The sequence below is a fragment of the Vicugna pacos genome, chromosome 16 (assembly GCF_048564905.1).
Source record: "Vicugna pacos chromosome 16, VicPac4, whole genome shotgun sequence".
Classification (NCBI taxonomy): domain Eukaryota; kingdom Metazoa; phylum Chordata; class Mammalia; order Artiodactyla; family Camelidae; genus Vicugna; species Vicugna pacos.
The window spans coordinates 33,682,132-33,701,070 of record NC_133002.1 but is presented as its reverse complement, the minus strand read 5'-3'; the positions used below and the strand labels follow the sequence as shown (position 1 = coordinate 33,701,070).

General features: G+C 47.2%; 1 protein-coding gene and 1 long non-coding RNA gene across 3 annotated transcripts; one reads left to right on the top strand and one right to left on the bottom strand.

Annotated features, from left to right (window-relative positions):
• Nucleotides 1-1,486: 1,486 nt before the first annotated feature.
• Nucleotides 1,487-4,114, bottom strand: GJD3 (gap junction protein delta 3). 2 transcript variants are annotated; one of them, XM_072938738.1, is made up of 3 exons: nucleotides 3,993-4,082; nucleotides 3,690-3,816; nucleotides 1,487-3,201 (listed from the first exon to the last, which is right to left on the bottom strand). In XM_072938738.1, the coding sequence occupies exon 3, from the start codon at nucleotides 3,195-3,197 to the stop codon at nucleotides 2,316-2,318; it is 882 nt and encodes a 293-aa protein (XP_072794839.1). In that variant the 5' UTR covers nucleotides 3,198-3,201; nucleotides 3,690-3,816; nucleotides 3,993-4,082; the 3' UTR covers nucleotides 1,487-2,315. The 2 variants fall into 2 exon arrangements, with proteins under 2 accessions (XP_072794839.1, XP_072794838.1); XM_072938737.1 differs by lacking the exon at nucleotides 3,690-3,816 and having other exon boundaries at nucleotides 3,993-4,114.
• LOC116283842 (uncharacterized) lies at nucleotides 3,174-8,811 on the top strand. The gene is made up of 3 exons (XR_012059595.1): nucleotides 3,174-3,306; nucleotides 7,135-7,272; nucleotides 8,400-8,811. It is a non-coding gene; the product is annotated as an uncharacterized lncRNA (long non-coding RNA).
• The last annotated feature ends 10,128 nt before the right edge of the window (nucleotides 8,812-18,939 follow it).

Genomic DNA, 18,939 nt, shown 5'->3' with positions numbered 1-18,939 from the left:
CACTCCTCAAGGATGTCCCTCTCTAGCCCCTTATTCTTCCCACTAGCTGGTGGTACTGTCTATATTTATTGTCTGTCTTCTCCACCAGAACATAAGCTTCAGGAAGACAGGTTTTGTTCACCACTGGAGCCCAACATATGGATCTGCTCTGTTCAATACAGCAGCCACTTGCCACAGGTGGTGGCCTAGTCTTAGACATGTGACTGCTCCAAACTGAGATGTGCTCCAAGGGCCGAACACACACAGCCTTCGAAGACTTAGTACAAAACAAAGAAGGTAAAGTATCTGCTCAATACTTTTTAAAACGGATGGTGTGTTGAAATATTTTGGATATATTGGTTAAAGAAAATATATTCCTAAAATGAATTTCACCTGTTTCCTTTCCCTTTTTAAATGTGACTGACTAATGGAAAACTTAAAATTCCACAGGTGTCTCACTTCCTGTTTCTACAGAACAGATTTCGAACATGGCCTGGCATACGATCTGTGCACAAGAAACATTTGTTGAATGAATACATATGGAAAACAGCTGGACATCCACATCTGAGTTTGTATGGAAGGGTCCAGGCTGGAGACACAGAACTGAGCGTCGTCAGAGAGATGGTAGCACACGCCATGGAGCCATGATGAGCCTTGGGCCTCAGGAACATCTCCGGTCCCTCATCCAGTGCAAATTTCCTAAGCACCTACTATGGGCCTGCAAGGAGGAGGCTCCACCTCTGACTTGAGGGCTGGGCTGTCTGTCCAGGAAGACATCTGTTTGCTTCCCAAGTGAGACCAAAAGGCAGGTAGGCATCAGCTGGGGGGAGGAGGGGCTGTGGAGAGGGAGGCCACTCCAGGCAAAGGAACAGCATGGTGAAACACTCATAAGCAAAGTCCGGTACCGTGCTGGTAGAAACAGGAAATTCCATCCGGTTTGCAGTGCAGAAACTTTGGGGGAGCTGGGCTGATGGGATTGGAGACCTCATGAAGGGCCAGAAGCTGGATGAGTGGGGCTTCAGAAGCCTCGTCCAGGTGCTGGACTGATTCCGAGGACAGGGGAGCCCCAAGGGCATAAGTAGGGGGGCCATTCAGAAAGATACCTCTGGCTGCTGTGTGGAGTCCAGGCAGGCAAACTGAGGAAGAGGAATGAGGGAAAGGAGAACAGAAAGGGAACAGCCAGAGATGTAGAAGAAAACTGGGCAGCATGGGGCCCTGGCAGCCTGCTCAGCAGGGTCTGAGGAAGCCCCAGAGATATGGTCAGATTGTGGCCCCTGGATTTTTCACTTGGGTGCTGACTCACTGGGGTGAAGGAGGAAGCAGATGGGGGTAGAGAGACAAGAAGGGGGCAGGAGGCAGCCGGGTAGACAGCTCTTCGTATTCAGGGCAGGGTGGGTGGGGTGGAGGGAGAGGGTGGTGACTGCAGGGAAATGCAGGAATAGGAGCCCGTTTTGGGAGAGATTTCTTCTGAGGTTGGAAGAGACTTAACTATGTTTATGGACTAGGGTAACAGTAGCAGGGTGGGGAGGGTAAAAATAGAAAAGACCAACCCCTGCCCTCTGACCCCACTGCCCACCCCCACTCTACCTCCATGAAAGGAGGGCCCAGCCACCTGGCCCAGGCCGCAGGGCAGTGAGTGCAGTGGTGCCCGCAGGCCCTACCAGGCTGAGGCCTGCCCAGGGTGCCCCTCCTGTGTGGGCTCCATCAGGAGGGGAGATCTTCCTGCGATGCCCCTGCAGGTAGGGCGGGAGCCACTGTGGTTGCTGCTGGCACTGGATCCTGACCACCCACACAGTGCATCTCAGAGATCACACACACACAGCTCACACGGGACACACAGATGCACACACACACCCAGAGCTCACACAGGATTTACGCATGCACGCACATACACAAAGAGCTCACATAGGCTTATGTGAGAGTGGGCACACACAGCTCACACCGTCTATACGTGTCGTGTAGCGTGTGCAGATACACAGACAGCCCACACAGAGGCCACGCCTCAGTCTGAACAAGCAGAGGCCCCTGGGATGCTGGTATCACAGTTGTTTTTGTCCCCAGTAAAACAGCCAGGTTACCACCTGAACCTCCACTTGCTCCGCCCCTCTGGCCACCTTCCTTTCTGCCTGGATCGTGGCATTAAGGACCAGCCTTGGTTCCTTCGATGCCCCCAGCTCGGCTGGGAGCTCCAGGGAAGTGAGGATGCTGCCCCGCGGGCCACACCCCCGCGCGTTCTCTGCTGGGCAGGGGGTCCTGCGAACAGTGGGCGCGGAGCCACTTCTCGTTCCGGGGTGGTGGCATCCGGCCTCTGACCTCACCCCCACGCCGAGGCGATGCTAGATGGCCAGATCCTGGCGGACGGTGGCCAGCGACGCCTTGCTGCGGCCGCTGCCGCCCTCGCTGTCTCCGGCTGGCGCCCGGTGCGCGTAGGCGGGCGGGGCGTAGGGGTCGGGGCCAGGGCGCCGGGCAGGCAGGGCGGGCGGCGGCGGCGGCGGCGGCGGCGGCGGGAGCAGCTGCTGCGCCTCCTCGTGCGCGCGGTTGCAGCGGTTGTCGCGCTCGGCCGTCTGGCTGCAGCGGCCGGCGCGCGGGCGGCCCTTCCAGAGCAGGTGGCCCAGCTCGGCCACGCTGAGCAGCGCCGAGAGCAACCCCACGGCGAAGTAAAAGACCACGAAGACGGTCTTCTCGGTGGGCCGACTCACAAAGCAGTCCACCGTGTGCGGGCACGGCGGGCCGGCGCACGCGAAGTGCGGGGCCACGCGGAAGCCGTAGAACAGCGCCTGGCCGCCCAGGAAGGCCAGCTCGGCCAGCAGGCGCAGCGCCACGCTCAGCAGGTAGCACCGGCGCGCGCGGCGACCCCCGGGGCGCCCCGGGGTCCCCGGCGCCCCCGCCCCCGCGTCCGCGCCGCCCGGCTCCTTGCTGGCCCGGTGCATGGAGTAGATGACGAAGAGCACCGGCGGCGCCGAGAGCAGCAGGATGTGGAAGAGCCAGAAGCGGTAGTGGGAGACGGGGAAGGCGCGATCGTAGCAGGTCTGGCGACAGCCCGGCTGCAGCGTGTTACACACGAACTCCTCCTGCTCGTCCTCGAACACGGCGCCGCCCACCGTGGCCAGCACCAGGATTCGGAAGATCAGCATGACCACCAGCCACAGGCGGCCCACGAGCGGCGACTGCAGCTGCACGGCGTCCAGCAGGGAGCCGAGGAACGCCCACTCCCCCATGGCGCTGGGGACAGACGCGGGGCGGACAGTCAGGGGCTGGGAAGGATCGGGTCCCCCAGTCCTCCGAGCCCGTCGTGGTGGGGTCACTTAGACCTCCTCTAACTTTGAGGTGAGCCAGGGGGTCAGCTAGGCCTAGGTTTAGCAGGGACTTTGAGGAAATTAAGGACAGTATGGGGCGGGGGGCGGGAGGGGTTCAGTGCTTCTCAACTGTGGTGTCCTTCTCTTTGGGGCCGATGGGCACTGGGGAGGCGCTCCACCTGGTGCTTTAGTCAGACACCTATGGTCCTGGTTGGTTGGACCCTGTGCTCCTCCAGAGTCCCAGTTCATGGGAAAGGAACTTGGAGATCAGACCCGCCAGCCCCTGACTGCATTTGTAGAAGCAGAAACCCCAGGATGCTTTCCATGGGCAAGAGTGATTCCCCCAAACCCAGGACTGCCACCCAGTTTGGTACCCCTGGGAAAGCTGGAGCCAGCAAACCCAGAGGGACTCACCTCCTTTCTCTGCCCACCGCTTCTCTTGTCCTTTTTACTACTGTGAACTCCTCTCAGAATTGAAGAGTGGACAGAAAGGTATCCCCACTTCCATGACTCTGTCAGGATCCTTTGTCCGAGGTGTCTCCTGCCATTTGATCCCAGCGTGGCGGAATGCTAGCCCCAGGCTTCTCCCATCTCCTCCCTGGTGTCCCTCTGTCCAGTTTCCCATATCTCACGAGAGCCTCCCCAACACACCCACGCAACCCCCGACAGGTCCCACAGGTCCCTGATGCTCCTAGACCCTCACCCATCCCCACTCACCCTGTTGCTGGAACTGGGATGTTAAAGCTGAGTGAAGGATCTTGGGAGATGTCTGGGACCTGTTCCTCCTGGTCCCTCTTTCATTTTCCCTTTTGGATTTGGCCAGGATGGATGACAAGACAGGATGGCTGAGAGGGGCTAGCTCTCCCCCTTCTCTTAAAGGGACAGGGTGACCCTATTGGCTGGCTCCACCCCTGGGAACAGACCCAGGGCCACACCCCTTGCTGGCCCTCCCTTTCCATCCCCCCTCACGGACCTATACCCCCACCCTCATCCCCATCCCACAACTGTGTCTCCAACTGGAAATTAGAGAAGGGGTTAACCAGAGCTGTGCCTCTTATTGAGGGAACCCATCCCCAACAGACTCCCCTAAATTGGAAGGCCTAGATCCACTACCAACTGACTGTCCCCTTTGAAGGCGGTCCTCAGGCCTGGAGCGGGGTTCTGTGGTCGTATTGGGGGAACTGGTATTTTAAGAGGCAGCAGACACCTAGTAACTCTCGCTGTAGCTCTGCCACTGCTAACCTTGGACAAGTTACTCAGCTCTTCCAGGCCAGAGTCTCCTGGCTTGTCCACTGGGGAGGCCAGGCCAGGTGACCCCTAAGTCTCCTTCATGGCTCTATGTCTTGATGCTAAGGTCCCAACCATGTTACAGAGAACAAAAAAAGCCCATGCCTGGAAAAAAAATCCTGTATGGAAAAACATTAAGGTCTCAAGAGTGTCTGGCTTTGGTAGTTAAAGCTTTTGCTTCCTTCCTGCTTTTCTGTAATTTCCAGATTTACTATAATGAGCGTGTCATTTTATAATGTGAAAAATAAATAGAGGGAAAGGCTTCTTTTCCCCCATGAGGCTCTGAACTGTCACCTTCTTGGTGGCAGGAGAAGCTGTCCCCTAGGGGAGGGGACTTAGGATGACCTATGGTGACCAGAGCAGCCAGGGAAGGGACACTTCAAGACTGAGAAGTCTATTTGTCCCTTCTGCCTTTTTAAAAAATTTTCAGTTTTTTTCAAGTTTGATCATTTTCCTTTGCTGTTCGTTTATTTTTTTGTGTAGGGGGAGGTAATGAGGACTGAACCCAGGACCTCGTGCATCCTAAGCAGGCACTCTGCCACTGAGCTGCATCCTCCTCCGCTCTGCCTTTCTAGGCATCTGCCGAGCCTGCACACCGTTCTCCTCCCTCACCTGTGCCCCTGCTCTAGGCCAGGCCCTGCCTCGCCCATCACACGAATTAGCTCATTTAATCCCCTTGATGATCCCGGCAGGAGGGAAGCGGAGATTCAGAGGGTCTAAGCCGCTTGGCATAGTCACGCAGCAAGAAATAGCAGGGTCTGGCCTCATGCCCAGCCTCACTGGTTCTGAGCTCATGTTCTTAGGCTCGTCGTGGAAATGTCCCCACTCCAGCCTGGCTGGGCCTCCCAGGTGGTGTCTCACGGCCTGCCGGTCCCTGGGGCTTTGTGTGGGGCTGGTGGGCATCATGCCAGGATTCACTTCTTTGGTGACACTTTCTCTTCTCTTCAGCCATGGGGGCCTGTATGGTTTCCCATGTGCTGATGGGGGCCTCTGGCCCGATTTCAAGAAGGGGTGGGAAACATGTCTTTCATCTACACTGGCTTAGGGGCCTAGCCCAGCCTGGAAAAACCCTAGGTCACTGCTTGGGAGTGCTGGGGTTCCCTTGGGACCAGGCCTGGGTGGGGAGACACCAGCCTGGACCAAGTCCAAAGGGAAGCACATGCTGGGGCCCATTCAAAAAACAGGATGTGGGATGGGGGCACTGCCGACCTCCCCATTCCCAGCCGCCACTTGCTCCTGGCAAAGCTGCTCCCTGACCCCCAGTCCCTGCCCCCAGCCATGTGGGCTCTGGGACACACCTCATCTCCCTTGGAACGGTCCCTGCCCTGTCCTCCTGATCACTGCTGGGTTGGGCCACCTGCCCAGCCTGGAAAAAACCCCATCAGATCAGACCCATCTGCCTGTGGAGAGTGGAAAGTGACAGGTGGTGGGCTGGGGGGAGGCAGGACGTGGAGAGCCCACGGTCACCCTGTGCTGTCCCCAGCCCCTGATGCCACAGGGCCAGACACAGGAGGCTCTGCAATCTCCAGGGCCCGTCCTCCCTCCCAGATAGCGCCGTCCAGCCTGGGAGGTGTTGCTGATGCTGCCCAGAGCTGGTGGCACATGGCCCATTCTTGGCCATACTTGAGGTCTGGGGCTGGGCTCAGAGGCCTGTCCTGCCCTGGTCCACATTCATTCTCCGTCCCAAACACCTCACCTTGGCCAATCAGGTCGTCCATCGCCCATGAACACACACCTGCAGGCACACACACGTTTGTACCTGGTAAATTAATACCCATGACATCAAGACACAACTGTATTTTCTCTCCCCTGCGTCCCTCTAATGTTTTAAAAAGTCTTTACATAGATGTTGCCTTTTAGTGAGCCCAGTCTTAGCTGCTCTAACTGGAATTAACTCCCTCCTTCCTATCCCCTTTCTCAGCTTTTATTTCCTTTTCACTGACCACTTCATAACATATTTTCTATTTTTCTTATTTATCCTATGTAGCATCTGTCTCCTCTGTTAGCATGTAAGTTTCCTTGGGAGGGGTAGTTTTGGTGTTTTATTCACTGTCCCGTTCCCAGCATCTAGAACAGTTCCTGGCACATAGTGGAAGATCAGTGACTATTTGTCGGACAGATGAATAAATGCGTGAATTGGGGTTGGAGAGTTTGCAGAGGGTGCAGCCCTTCTCTGCCCCAAATGATGAGGACCCCAGAGGTCCTCTGACTCAGTTGCTCACTCTGGTCTCCTCCAGGGTTTGTGATCACTAAAGTGGTCAATTCGGTCTGGATCGGATATCAGAATGCAGTGTTATCACCAGCTGGGACCTGCTTCCCTGTCCAGCCTTATCTCCTCCCTTGGCTCTATAATTTTTTAAGACTGGTTTCGGGTGTAACAGCAAAAATACTAAACAATGGCTCAAACGAGAGAGCAGCTGTTTCTTTTTCACATAAAAGGAGGAGGGTGGCGGGCTGTTCAGTGCTGGTGGGCAGCTCTACACCCCAAAGTCCTAGGGGGGCCTGCTCCTTCCAAACCCTTCCCTCGGTGTGGCTCCCCCACAATGATCCAGAGAGTCTGTTCCTATTCCAGGCAGCGGATGGAGAAACAGATGCAGGCGGAAGAAATCGGTGCAAGGACATCTCTCTAAAAAGTACCTGGGAAACTGTCGCATGACTGACCTCGCATATCATTGGCCGGGATGACCTTCCGTGACGAAGCTCGGGAAAGGTAAGCTCTATTCTAAGTGGCCTGGCATGGAAGAAGGGAGGATGTCACCCTCACTGTCACAAATCTGCTTCTGGCCTCCACGCTGAGATGGGGAGTCAGAGAGACTCGGTTTCCCCCAAGCCTGCCCCCAGCAACAGCCTCTGCACAGCTTCTCGCTGAGGGAAAGGGACATCTCTTCAGTCTTGCTTGTCATCTTGTCCCCACGTCCTTCCACCGCTGCACCTCTGGGCCTTCGTTCACGTGCGTCTGCCAGGTCCTGTTCCCCCTTTCTCATCCTCGGGCAGAGACGTCACTACTGCCAACTGGAGGCCCCCACCTGGTCTGTCTTCCCCGGCTCACCCATTTCTAGGCTGCCCATGTTGCACCTTTGCTCAGGAAGGATGATACCTGGGCCTGAGGGTGGCTGGGCCCTGCAGGCAGCCTCATCTGGGAGTCCCTCTTCCTTTCCTGAAAGCTCAGATGAGAGAAACTGCTTCGGGATTGAGATGGGGAAGGGGTGGGCTTGAGTTATTAAGAGGCATCTTTCATGTCCCTTTCCCCATCCTTGCAGCTCTGAACGGCCCCTGTTTGTAAGTGCCAAGATGTATAAGCGACCATAAACACTGCCTGTGGCCTTGTGACCTTCTCTTCATCACCCTGGGGGGGATGTGGGATCAGGTTAACTCACGATCAATTGGTGGGCAGAGCAAAGTAACTCCCTCCCTGAAAGCAATACTCCTGGGTCCAAAGGACTGCCCTTCCTGCTCCCTGGAAAGGCACAGCAGATCACTAGAGGCAGAAGGCAAAGCTGTCTCCGGGCTGGGCTTCCTTTCCTCCAGCTGTAAGATCTCTTTGCACTCACTGGGATGTGCTGGGGCCACCTTGAGGCCAGTGAAGATTCTGTCTTACTTGAAAGAAAGAAATCGGACACCAGAATGTGCTGAGGCAGAATGTAAGGGGGAGGGTAAAATGATACAACTGCTTTGAAAAATTTTGGCAGTTTCGTATATAAAGGTAAACATATGCTAAACAAATGACCAACAATTCCACTTCTAGGTGGAAGTTTCATCTTCTCAGAGAAATGAAAAAAATAATGTCTATAAAAAAGATTTGCACTCTGATGTTCATAACAGCCTGATTTATAATAGGCCCAAGCTGGAAGCAACCCAGATGTCTATCAGCAAGTGAATGCATAAACAAGTCCGTACAATGGAATAACATTCAGCAATTTAAAAAGAAGGAACAACTGATACATGCAACAATACGGATAAATTTCAAAAACATTATGCCAAATGAAAGAAGCCACACCCCGAAGCATATATACTCTTATGGAATATGGAATTCTGGAATAGATAAAACCAACAGCTGGAACCAACCTGTAATGGTAGAAATCAGATCAGTGTTTGGGGTCAGGGCTGAGGAGACACCTAAAAGCTTCATGGGGTGATGGAAATGTTTTAGATCTCGATTGTGATGGTGGTTGGGCAAGAGTATACAGTTGCCAAAAGTCATCAGTCTATATACTTAGAATGAGTGCATAAATAAAAAATAAAGTTGATTTAAAACGAAAAAAATAATGTTGGTCTGTGCTGAAATTCTTTTTTTTTTTTTTTGGATTTGTAACTTACTAATTTTATTGAGATTTGTTTTATGCCCTACCACACAGCCTGTCTTGGAGAATGTTCCATGTGTACTTTTTTTTTTCTTTCAACATGTGCTGAAATTCTTTTGCAGAAATGATGAAAGTAAGAGTTTCTCTAAGTCATCAACACACCTTTCTCTCCAACTTTCTGGGCGAACGTCCTTCTTCTTCCTCATCCTTCGTCCTCTTGTGCTCCCACATTGGTCATCCTCCCCACCACTTTACAACCACCTCTTTCCCATTCTTTATGAAACAACAGTTTGGCTCGCTCCTACCAGTCTGAGTCTGATGTCTGAAGGAGGCTTTTGTGCACAAAATCAGTATCCTTGGGTTTGAAGTTATATTCAGTTTATTAAAACTTTAAGAGATCTAACTTTTTCCTTTTAGGCCTTCAAGTTTAATTTATACATTCTAGTATTTTATTTACACATTTAATAGTTTGAGTATAAAAATTAGAATAACCATCTTCATTTGAACTTTAATTAATATTTAACTATAATTTTGAGAAGTTAAATTTGTTAGGCAGTGGACACCTGATATCCATTAATTACAAACCTGGTTAAATTTCCAAACATTTCCAATGCTGAAAACTCCAACAAGTAATATCTTTATATACATTAAAACAACTCCTGGGAGAAGAGTATAGCTAAGTGGTAGAGTGTGTGCTTAACTTGCAGGAGATTCTGAGTTCAATACCCAGTACTTCCATATAAATAAATAAACGAATAAGTAAATAAATAAATACCTACCCCTCCAAAAAAAATTAAATTAAAAAAACCTCCTGTAAACCTAATCAACCAAATGTAGTAATTCAAGTTCTTTTCAGTTTTACAATAGTGTTCAAAAATTTCAACAAATTTCTTAAACTTTTACAATTAAAATCTCATCTCATACAAAAATAAATTATACATTCAATTCAAAATTACAGGGCTAGTCTGTCAGAGTCCCTTGCTCAAATTCTCTTCAACATTAAGAACATTAAAAATATATACTACAAACACATCCTGAATGATTATGAAACATTCCTAATTTTAAGACAAAATTATAAATACTGTGGGTTCGATTATTTCATCATTTCTATGTTTCTAGGTTTACCTTCAAGGTTGTATTTAGAGTCATCTACCCAGCTCAGAACAGTGTAATCACGTCAGGTGGACTGAGAATTTCTTTTCTTTCCTTTCCTTTCCTTTCCTTTCCTTTCTTTCCTTTCCTTTCCCTTCCCTTCCCTTCCCTCCCTCCCTCTCTCTCTTTCTCCTCTTTCTTTCTTTCTTTCTTTCTTTCTTTCTTTCTTTCTTTCTTTCTTTCTTTCTTTCTTTCTTTCTTTCTTTCTTTCTTTCTTTCTTTCTTTCTTTCTTTCTTTCTTTCCTTCTTTCCTTCCTTCCTTCCTTCCTTCCTTCCTTCCTTCCTTCCTTCCTTCCTTTTCTTCCTTTTTGTGCTGAAACCTGGGAATGAAGGACTGAGAATTTCTAAATCAAAAACATCAAGACTGAGATTCAGGGTTAGAAGTTCAACATTGAGAATTGGGCCCAGGTTGACTCTTTCCTCACAGCTGAGCCCCATCTGCTTTGTTAGCAGGGTCCCCAAGCTCACCCCTTTCAGTGGGAATTTGTTTTAGAATTCAGTTTGGCTGATTGCTCACAATTAAGCTTAGATTAAGTTTTCTTGATGAGACTTCTACATGGGTAATGATGTATGCTTACCTTTGCATCACATCAGGGGCATATTATGTCATTTTGTCCCATTACTTGCATGCTAAATTTGATGTCTTGGTTAATGTAGTATTGGAACCCAGCAGGACCCTATGGGGCCTTCCCGGAACAGACCCCTACCCCCATATCCTCGGCAGTAGCTCCTCTCTGAAGTACCCAGATAATAGATTCTCATGCAGATTTCCTGAGTTTTTCAGGTGCTAAAACCCACCACCAAATGGAAGAAATTAACTACTTGATGATCCTGAGCAGGTAGCCCCCAGATCCTCTGGAGCCTAAGGATTGAGCACCATCAACCAATCAGAACTGTGCACAGCTGGTACACACAGGGGGATGCCCCTCCCTCAGCTAGCCTTTAAAAATGCTCAGCTGAAACCCTCCAGGGGAGTTTGAGGGGTTTTTTGGACAGGAGCCACCCATTCTTCTTACTAAGCCCAGAAGTAAACCTTTCTCTGCTCCAAACTCCCATGTTTCGATATTGTTTGGCCTCAGTGTGCCTCAGGCACATGAACATGCAACCAGTTTTGGCCAAGCCAGCCAGGAACCAGCAGTGCCCACGGCAGGTCCACCCTGGCTAAGGGCAGCCCCTACCCTGGGTCCCCAGCAGCTGCTGGAGCTCACTTTACTCTGGGGAACTGGGAGGGACTCCCCCTGACAGGCACTGGCCACCTTGTGGCCCGGGGCTGTTTGGAGCCGAGAAACGTCTGGAGCCATGGTGCATACTCGGTGTCGCCTCGGGGTGAGTCCATCCGGCTTGTGCAGGATGCGAAATCTCTCCACTCCATCTGGGCTCATTCCCTTGTGGGAAACCAGCCACTCTGGTCTGTTCTCTTTCGGGAGATGGGCCAATCTGTTTGGCGGCCTCCATCTGGGCAGAGAAGTAGTTTTTAAACTACATCTCCTCTGATTGTCTGTCTGTGTGACCGTAGCTTGTTTGCGTTTCTGTGTGTATCCTTTTAGGGTGAGCCATTCCAGCTTGTGCAGGATGGGAAGTTCCACCTGCTCTGCCTGGGCGCAGCCCCTTCTGGGAAGTGAGCCTTTCTGGGCTCACTGGGAGCCACTCTGGATCCATTCTTTTTTGGGAGCCAGGCCACTCTGGACTTCTTGACAAGTACAGGTTCCTTTTAAATCATACTACTGAGCTGGGTAAGATATTTTAAAAAAATCTAATGAAAACCCTATTTCATAAAACTTAGTAAAAAGGATTGGTTGCATAGGGTTTGAGTGAATTGATGAATATGGTTATAATTTTCTTATTCTCTGAAGAATTACTGGCTTTTAATCTGTTTTCTAATTGAACTGTTTACCAAATGTTTGTTTCCCTATCAATACTGCCCCCAATGTTTAGGATAGAAAGAGATTTCTCTAGTGGAGTTGTCACAGAGTGTAATTACTCCTGATGTGTAACAATGTTTGCTTTAAATCTAATGCTAAAAGCACACGTACTATGTTTGTGTAACAACTGGGTGTAAGTGATAAAATGTGTAGCCTGTAAAGTGTTTCCCCATTAACGTACCTCTGAGTCTGTTCACAATATCTGATGAGTTTTCCCCTACGTGGATAGGAAATCTAAAAGGAGGCCCAGCATCAAGGGACATGGGCTAAACCTGGGGCAGGAGCCACCACCCCAGCATCACGGGACAGATATTTCACTCATCAATGTTTTCTATTGAAAGATTTGCAATCAAAAGGGGAAATGATGGAAAACCCTGCAAGTGTTGAGCTACGGGGAAGTCATTCTGACTTATACATGGTTTAACTTCAGCTTTACTGACCAAAGTGGCCTGTTTTATGGCTGTCTGTACACGCATTGCACATCTGCTTTGGTCTTGAAAAGGGGAATGCGTTTGAAAATCTATGTGGAGTAGCTGCGGCTTAGACATCCAAGGTAAAACGAGGTAGCCACTGTGGATGTGATTTCAGACACATTCTCAAATTTTCTGATGCCACCAGCCATTCTCAAAGTCTCAGTGTCTGCTGGCAGGTGGCAACTGCAACCTTATGACCTCAAGTTCTCCTCTTGTAACTATTCAATTTTTAAATGATAAAATTACTTTTGGTCATATGTTAGCAGTAAAAAGATAGGTGTAGTGGCCAATAGCGCCTGTTGTATATATACATTATTACCACATCAAAAGATAAAACTACTCAGATGAAAGTAGACAGCTGGCTACCTAGCTGCAAGTCTGCCCCAAAGTGCCAGGTGCAGACTGATTTTCAGGCTTATTCCTTTGAATTCCTCAGGGAATGAGATCTTAAATTTATAACACTTATAAGATCCAGGACTTGGAACTCTGGAATATTTCCAACTAGGTATCCATTTCCCAGATCAAGGTAGGACTATGCCCCCCTTTCAGGAGGCAGTAGCCAGAGCTACTGTCACCCCCTTCCCTGAAAGATCTGGGGAGGGATGAAACGGGATTGGAGATTGAAGCTGAGTTCCTCTGCCAGGTTGTTGATGAAACTTTCTATCCAAAATATGATTCTCCAACACCTGTTCTCCTCAAGATTGAGGAGTATCAAAGGAAAGAGCGGAATTGTAACCGAGCAGGACCCTATGGGGCCTTCCCGGGACAGATCCCTCCCAGATACCCTCTGCTGTAGCTCCTCTCTGAAGGATCCGGACAATACTGTCTGATGCAGACCTCCTGAGTTTTTCAGATGCTAAAACCCACCACCAAATGGAAGAAATTAACTACTTGATGATTATGGGCACCAGAAGCTCGTTGCCCCCAGACCCTCTAGAGCCTAAGGATTGATCAGCAAGAACAAATTGATCACTGTCAACCAACCAGAACTGTGCACAGCTGATCACATCCCATTGGATGCCTCTCCCTCAGCTCGCCTTTGAAAATGCTCAGCTGAAACGCTTTGGGGAGTTTGAGGTTTTTGGAACATGAGACATCGGTTCTCCTTGCCTGATCCTGCAATAAACTTCTCTGTACTCCAAATTCTAATGCTTCAATATTGTTTGGCCTCACTGTGCGTCAGGCACATGAACCGGTGCTCGATAACAGTGTCTGCCAGAACTCCATCGTATAGGCAAGGTTTTGCTTTGAAATTTATTAAAGTTGGGGATTTATTCATTATAGGTTAAAGTATGTGTTTATGTTCTCATTTTTAGCCTTTTCATTTTTTTTGCTTCATATCTATTGTTTAGCAGACTATTAGCAAAGACTAGCACATAATTTGGATATGCATCCCTGAATTCTACAACCATACATGTGGTAATGAAACTATTTCTCCATCCTGTTCAAACTGTTCCATCTGGCAAGAAGATACATTCGTGGTTCCTATGGCAATTCTTCAAGGCAGAATCCATAGTTTCCCCATTATAAATCTCTCCACAGTAACTTACACTGTATGTTCTGGTCAATTCCAGATCATACTGGTAGGTGATATTTTTAGTTCTCTTTTAAATGGGTTTCTCCCATAAAAACACACAGAATCTGGGATTACACCGGCTCTAACAGGGGGTCAGAGTATCACTTAGAAGGAATATTGGCCACTATTTCCCCCTCACTTTTTTGGTTTGTTTTTTAAATGGAGATATTGGGGATTGAACACAGGACCTCATGCATGTTAAGCATTCACTCTACCAACTGAGCTATACCCACCCACCCTCCCACTCACTTTTATTTATTTACAATAAATTTTATTTATTTTTCCTTAGTGGAGGCACTGGGGATTGAACCCAGGACCCCATGCATGCCAAGCATGCTCCCTACCACTGAGCCATAACCCCCACCCTCACTTTTATTAACATTGTGATTTTTTTTTCTCACAATGATTTAAGACTCATATATTGTCAGAAGGGAGTTTTATGCGTTATTACCAAAAGCTGCAGCCCAAGCAAAAGAGGTATGCTAGCTGCATTGTGGTGGCTGTTTCAGACCTTGGAAAGTGACTTTACAAGAGGTTCAGCATCATCACATCATTGCAGTGTGGCTGGGACAGCTGAGCACAGGACAGCAGGCTTACCCCTGTCTGCTCAGCCTCCTGTGTCATATCTTTCAGCAGGTCTCTGATTTAAGTTCTCTGTCTACCCATGCTCCTCCAGTTTATAGTTGTAGCCTTCACAACAAAGCAGAGATGAATTTATGTGGACAAAGAGCATCAGGGTGTTTGGAAATCTTGCTGTGCACTGGGCCTGTGACAGTAATTTCGGGTCTGAAGGCCGTTTGGGGTTGGCTTGTTTTTACTGATTCCTTTTTGTATTTTTCAGAGCAACTTGACTGCCTTGCTCTGGAGATGCCGTTATCAGGAGTTGCCTCTGCCCAACCTTATGCAGATCAGCTGGTGGGCTGCATAGCTGGGAACTTTTTCTATCTGGGGGTCGTACAAACAGAGGAGTAAAGACTGCAAGGCTCTTTGGAACATGCTTTAATGGAAATCATCATCTCTTTAGTCATTCCAAGGAATCCACTTCGATGTGGTTGAGAAGCATTGGGAAGGTGATCCTGGGTTCAACTCTAACCGTACCTCGGCAGCTTCGTGAACTGTCTCCTCATTTTCCACAGTAAATTGTCACTGCTGAGGGCACCTATCAGTAGGTCAGGTAGCAGCTGCGTGAAGGCTTTCTGGTGGTACCCAGAAGGCAATTTGTACCTTTTAGAAGGAGACTAATCTTTTAGCATTTTAATTCCTTACAACTGAAGAGGTTGACAAAACTCAAAAATTTTCTGCATTTATTATTTAAAAATATTTGACACTGTTGCAACACCTCTTCGACTTGTAGAAAGCATAAATGCTGTCATTTATTACCACGTTACTGTGTGGGCGTACGTTACTCTTAAGGCATTGCAGTGATACCAATATTCCCTAGGTGTGAGTGTGAATACTGTCACTAGTTCATTCATAAACATGGCCTGAAATAAGGACTACACATTGCAAGGACCCCCTTATGGCAAGGGAGCTCAGTGCCTTCAACAGCAAACACTGTGCCAGCGAGGAGCTGCTCTTTGTTTTAACTGTTCCAGCAGACACAGCATATTCAAGATTGGTCTCTTCTTGTTGTGATGGACATGACTGTATTCTATTTCTATCTTTAGGACCAGACTGGAAAAGTCATTGTAATGAAAGAGAATCAAGTGAATGAAGATCAAGTGAATGATTCCTAAGTAGAGAAAGGAGGAACTCCATGTGATCTTACATTCAGAATGAAGACTGCCTTATTCACTATCCTATGTCATCCTGGATTCTTCAGGTACCAAAATGGACTTTGGAGTTTTTATAGTCAGGGTTCTCCAGAAAAACAGAACCAGCAGGGGAGACATATGAGGACTTATTATACGAATCGGCTCCCATAATCATGGAGGCGAAGTCCCCTGATTTGCCATCTAGAGAATTAGGAAAGCTGGGGGTGTAATTCAGAGTCGATGACCAGGGGAGTCACTGACGTAAATCTGAGTCCCAAGACGCGAGTGCCAAGAGCACAGATGTCTGAGGGCAGAAGATAGATGCCTCAGCTTAAAGCGAATTTGCCTTTCTTCCACCTTTCAGTTCTATTCAGATCCTCAGTGGATTAAATGATCCCACCTACCTTGGTGAGGGTGATCATCTTAACTCAGTCTGCTGAGTCAGATGCTAGTCTTGTTCCAGAGAAACGCTCACAGACACACTCATAAACAATAATTTACGAGCATCCGGCCATTCCTTAGCCCAGTCAAGTTGACATGTATAATTAACCACCAGTTTTCAATACAGCCTGCAGATGTCCTGCTCAGATGGGCAGTGGCGCAGCGCATGATTGAGAGAAACATCTGAGAGCAACTCCTGGAGTGGTCCCAGTTCAGCATCATATTAGAACTGGAACCCATAAATTACTTTTTTCATACATTACTTTTAGAACCAGAAAAATACTACTTTTATAGCCAGAAAAAAATTATAAAGTTATTTTCATTTTTAAAAAAAATGTTTTTCCTTTTTACTGTTTTTTGTAAACTATAGCAAAGTACAAAGAAAACAAATCACCCAAATGTCACTATCCAGAGAAAAGCAACTGACATTTTATAGCAACTTATAAGTCCTTTCAATGCATATCACATTGGTTCTCAAACTTTAGTGTGCATCAAAATTAGTTAAAGCAAATGCTTTCAAGTCAGTAGTTCTGGGGGTGGGCCCGATAATTAGGATTTCCAACCACCTCTCCAGTCATGCTGCCACTGCCAGTCCAGGGACCACACAATGAGAAGCACTGCCATGTAATTTATACCTTTGCTATGTAAGTAGGGCCTCCAACCAGCAGCACTGACATCACTTGGGAGTTTGTTGGTAAGGCCAACTTCGGCCCCACTCCAGACTTACTGAATCAGAATCTGCAGTTTAACAAGATCCCTAAGGGATTTTTGTAAGCACGAGTTTGAGAAGCACTGGTTTATCTTTGAGCCTCATACTGTCCAAAAGATAGCTTTTCCTCCCTCCCTACTTTATTTGGTATAATTTACATATAATGCAACACTTTGTAACAATTAAATGAGCTTTGGTAAGTTTTGAGAGTTTTATATCTCTTCCCTACCTCTCCTCAACAGAATGAGGGCTTTCCTGTGATATTAAATATCTTGGGAAAATATGACTTAATTGGCTGCATAATACATGGCAAGGATGTACCAGTTTGACCAATTTTTCTATTTTCTAGCATATTTCTCTAGGACACCTGTGCTGTTCCCAGCTTTTCACCAGTGTAAATAATGCTTCAATGAACACTTTTGAACACAAATTTTTCGACTTCAGAATAATTTTCCAAAGTGGAATTACTGAGGAAAGGAATAATAGGCAACGGGCAGGCAAGAACAGATGTCAATTACTTTAGAAGAAAAAGTTAATGAATTAAAAACTTTTAACTTTTTTTATGTGTTTGGGTTTCAGGAAAAATGGAAAGAAATCACTTAAATTCCATTGCAGCAGGAACAGAGGAGTAATGTATCTTAAACAAAATGGCTTAGTAAACTTTAATTGAACAAGGCAACAGAGAAATGAAATACTACAATAGAAAAACTAGATTTGGTGGATATTTTCAGAGCTTTACACCCCCCAAAAATAGACTATACATTCTTTTCAAGTGCACATGGAACATTTTCCAGGATCGATCATGTACTTGGACACAAAAGAAACCTCAACAAATTTAAGAAGATAGAAATTATCTCAAGCATCTTTACTGACCACAATGCCATGAAACTGGAAATCAACAACAGAGAAACAAAGGAGAAAAAAAGAAAAGCATGGAGATTAAACAATATGTTATTGAAAAAACAATGGATCGATGAGGAAATCAAAGCTGAAATTAAAAAATACCTTGAGACAAATGATAATGAAAGCACAACCACTCAAAACCTATGGGACACAGCAAAGGCAGTGCTAAGAGGGAAGTTTATAGCGATACAGGCCTTTCTCAAAAAAGAAGAACAATCTCAAATAAACAAGTTAACCCACCACCTAAATCAATTAGAAAAAGAAGAACAAAAAGCCCCAAAAAGCAGCAGAAGGAAGGAAATAATAAAGATCAGAGAGGAATTAAATACAATAGAGATTAACAAGACCATAGAAAAAATCAACCAAACCAAAAGTTGGTTTTTTGAAAAAGTAAATAAAATCGACAAACCTCTGGCCAAACTCACAAAGAAGAAAAAAGAGAGCACAAATTAGCAAAATAAGAAAGGAAAATGGAGAAATTACAACAAACGAAATAGAAATACAGAATATCATACGAGAATATTATGAAAAACTATATGGAAACCAAACTGGATAACCTAGAGGAGATGGACAAGTTTCTGGAAACATACTGTCCACCAAAACTGAATCAAGAAGAAACTGAACACTTGAACAATCCGATCACTAGAAAGGAAATAGAAATAGCAATTAAAAACCTCCCTACAAATAAAAGTCCAGGACCGGACGGCTTCACCGGGGAATTCTACCAAACATACAAAGAAGAACTCATACCAGTCCTTCTCAAACTCTTCCAGATGATTGAAAAGGAGGGAATACTCCCAAACTCATTCTATGAAGCCACCATCACCCTGATACCAAAACCAGGCAAAGACACTACAAAAAAGGAGAATTATAGGCCAATATCACTGATGAACATAGACTCCAAAATCCTCACCAAAATTTTAGCAAATAGAATCCAACAACACATAAAAAAGGTAATACATCATGACCAAGTGGGGTTCATCCCAGGGACACAAGGGTGGTTCAACATATGCAAATCAATCAATGTAATACATCACATCAACAAGAGAAAGGACAAAAACCACATGGTCATCTCAATAGATGCAGAAAAAGCATTTGATAAAATTCAACACCCATTTATGATAAAAACTCTCGCCAAAGTGGGTA

What these genes read in the sequence shown, in the direction of transcription:
- GJD3 (XM_072938737.1), bottom strand. Translation starts at nt 3,197, where the DNA reads ATGGGGGAGTGGGCGTTCCTCGGCTCCCTGCTGGACGCCGTGCAGCTG.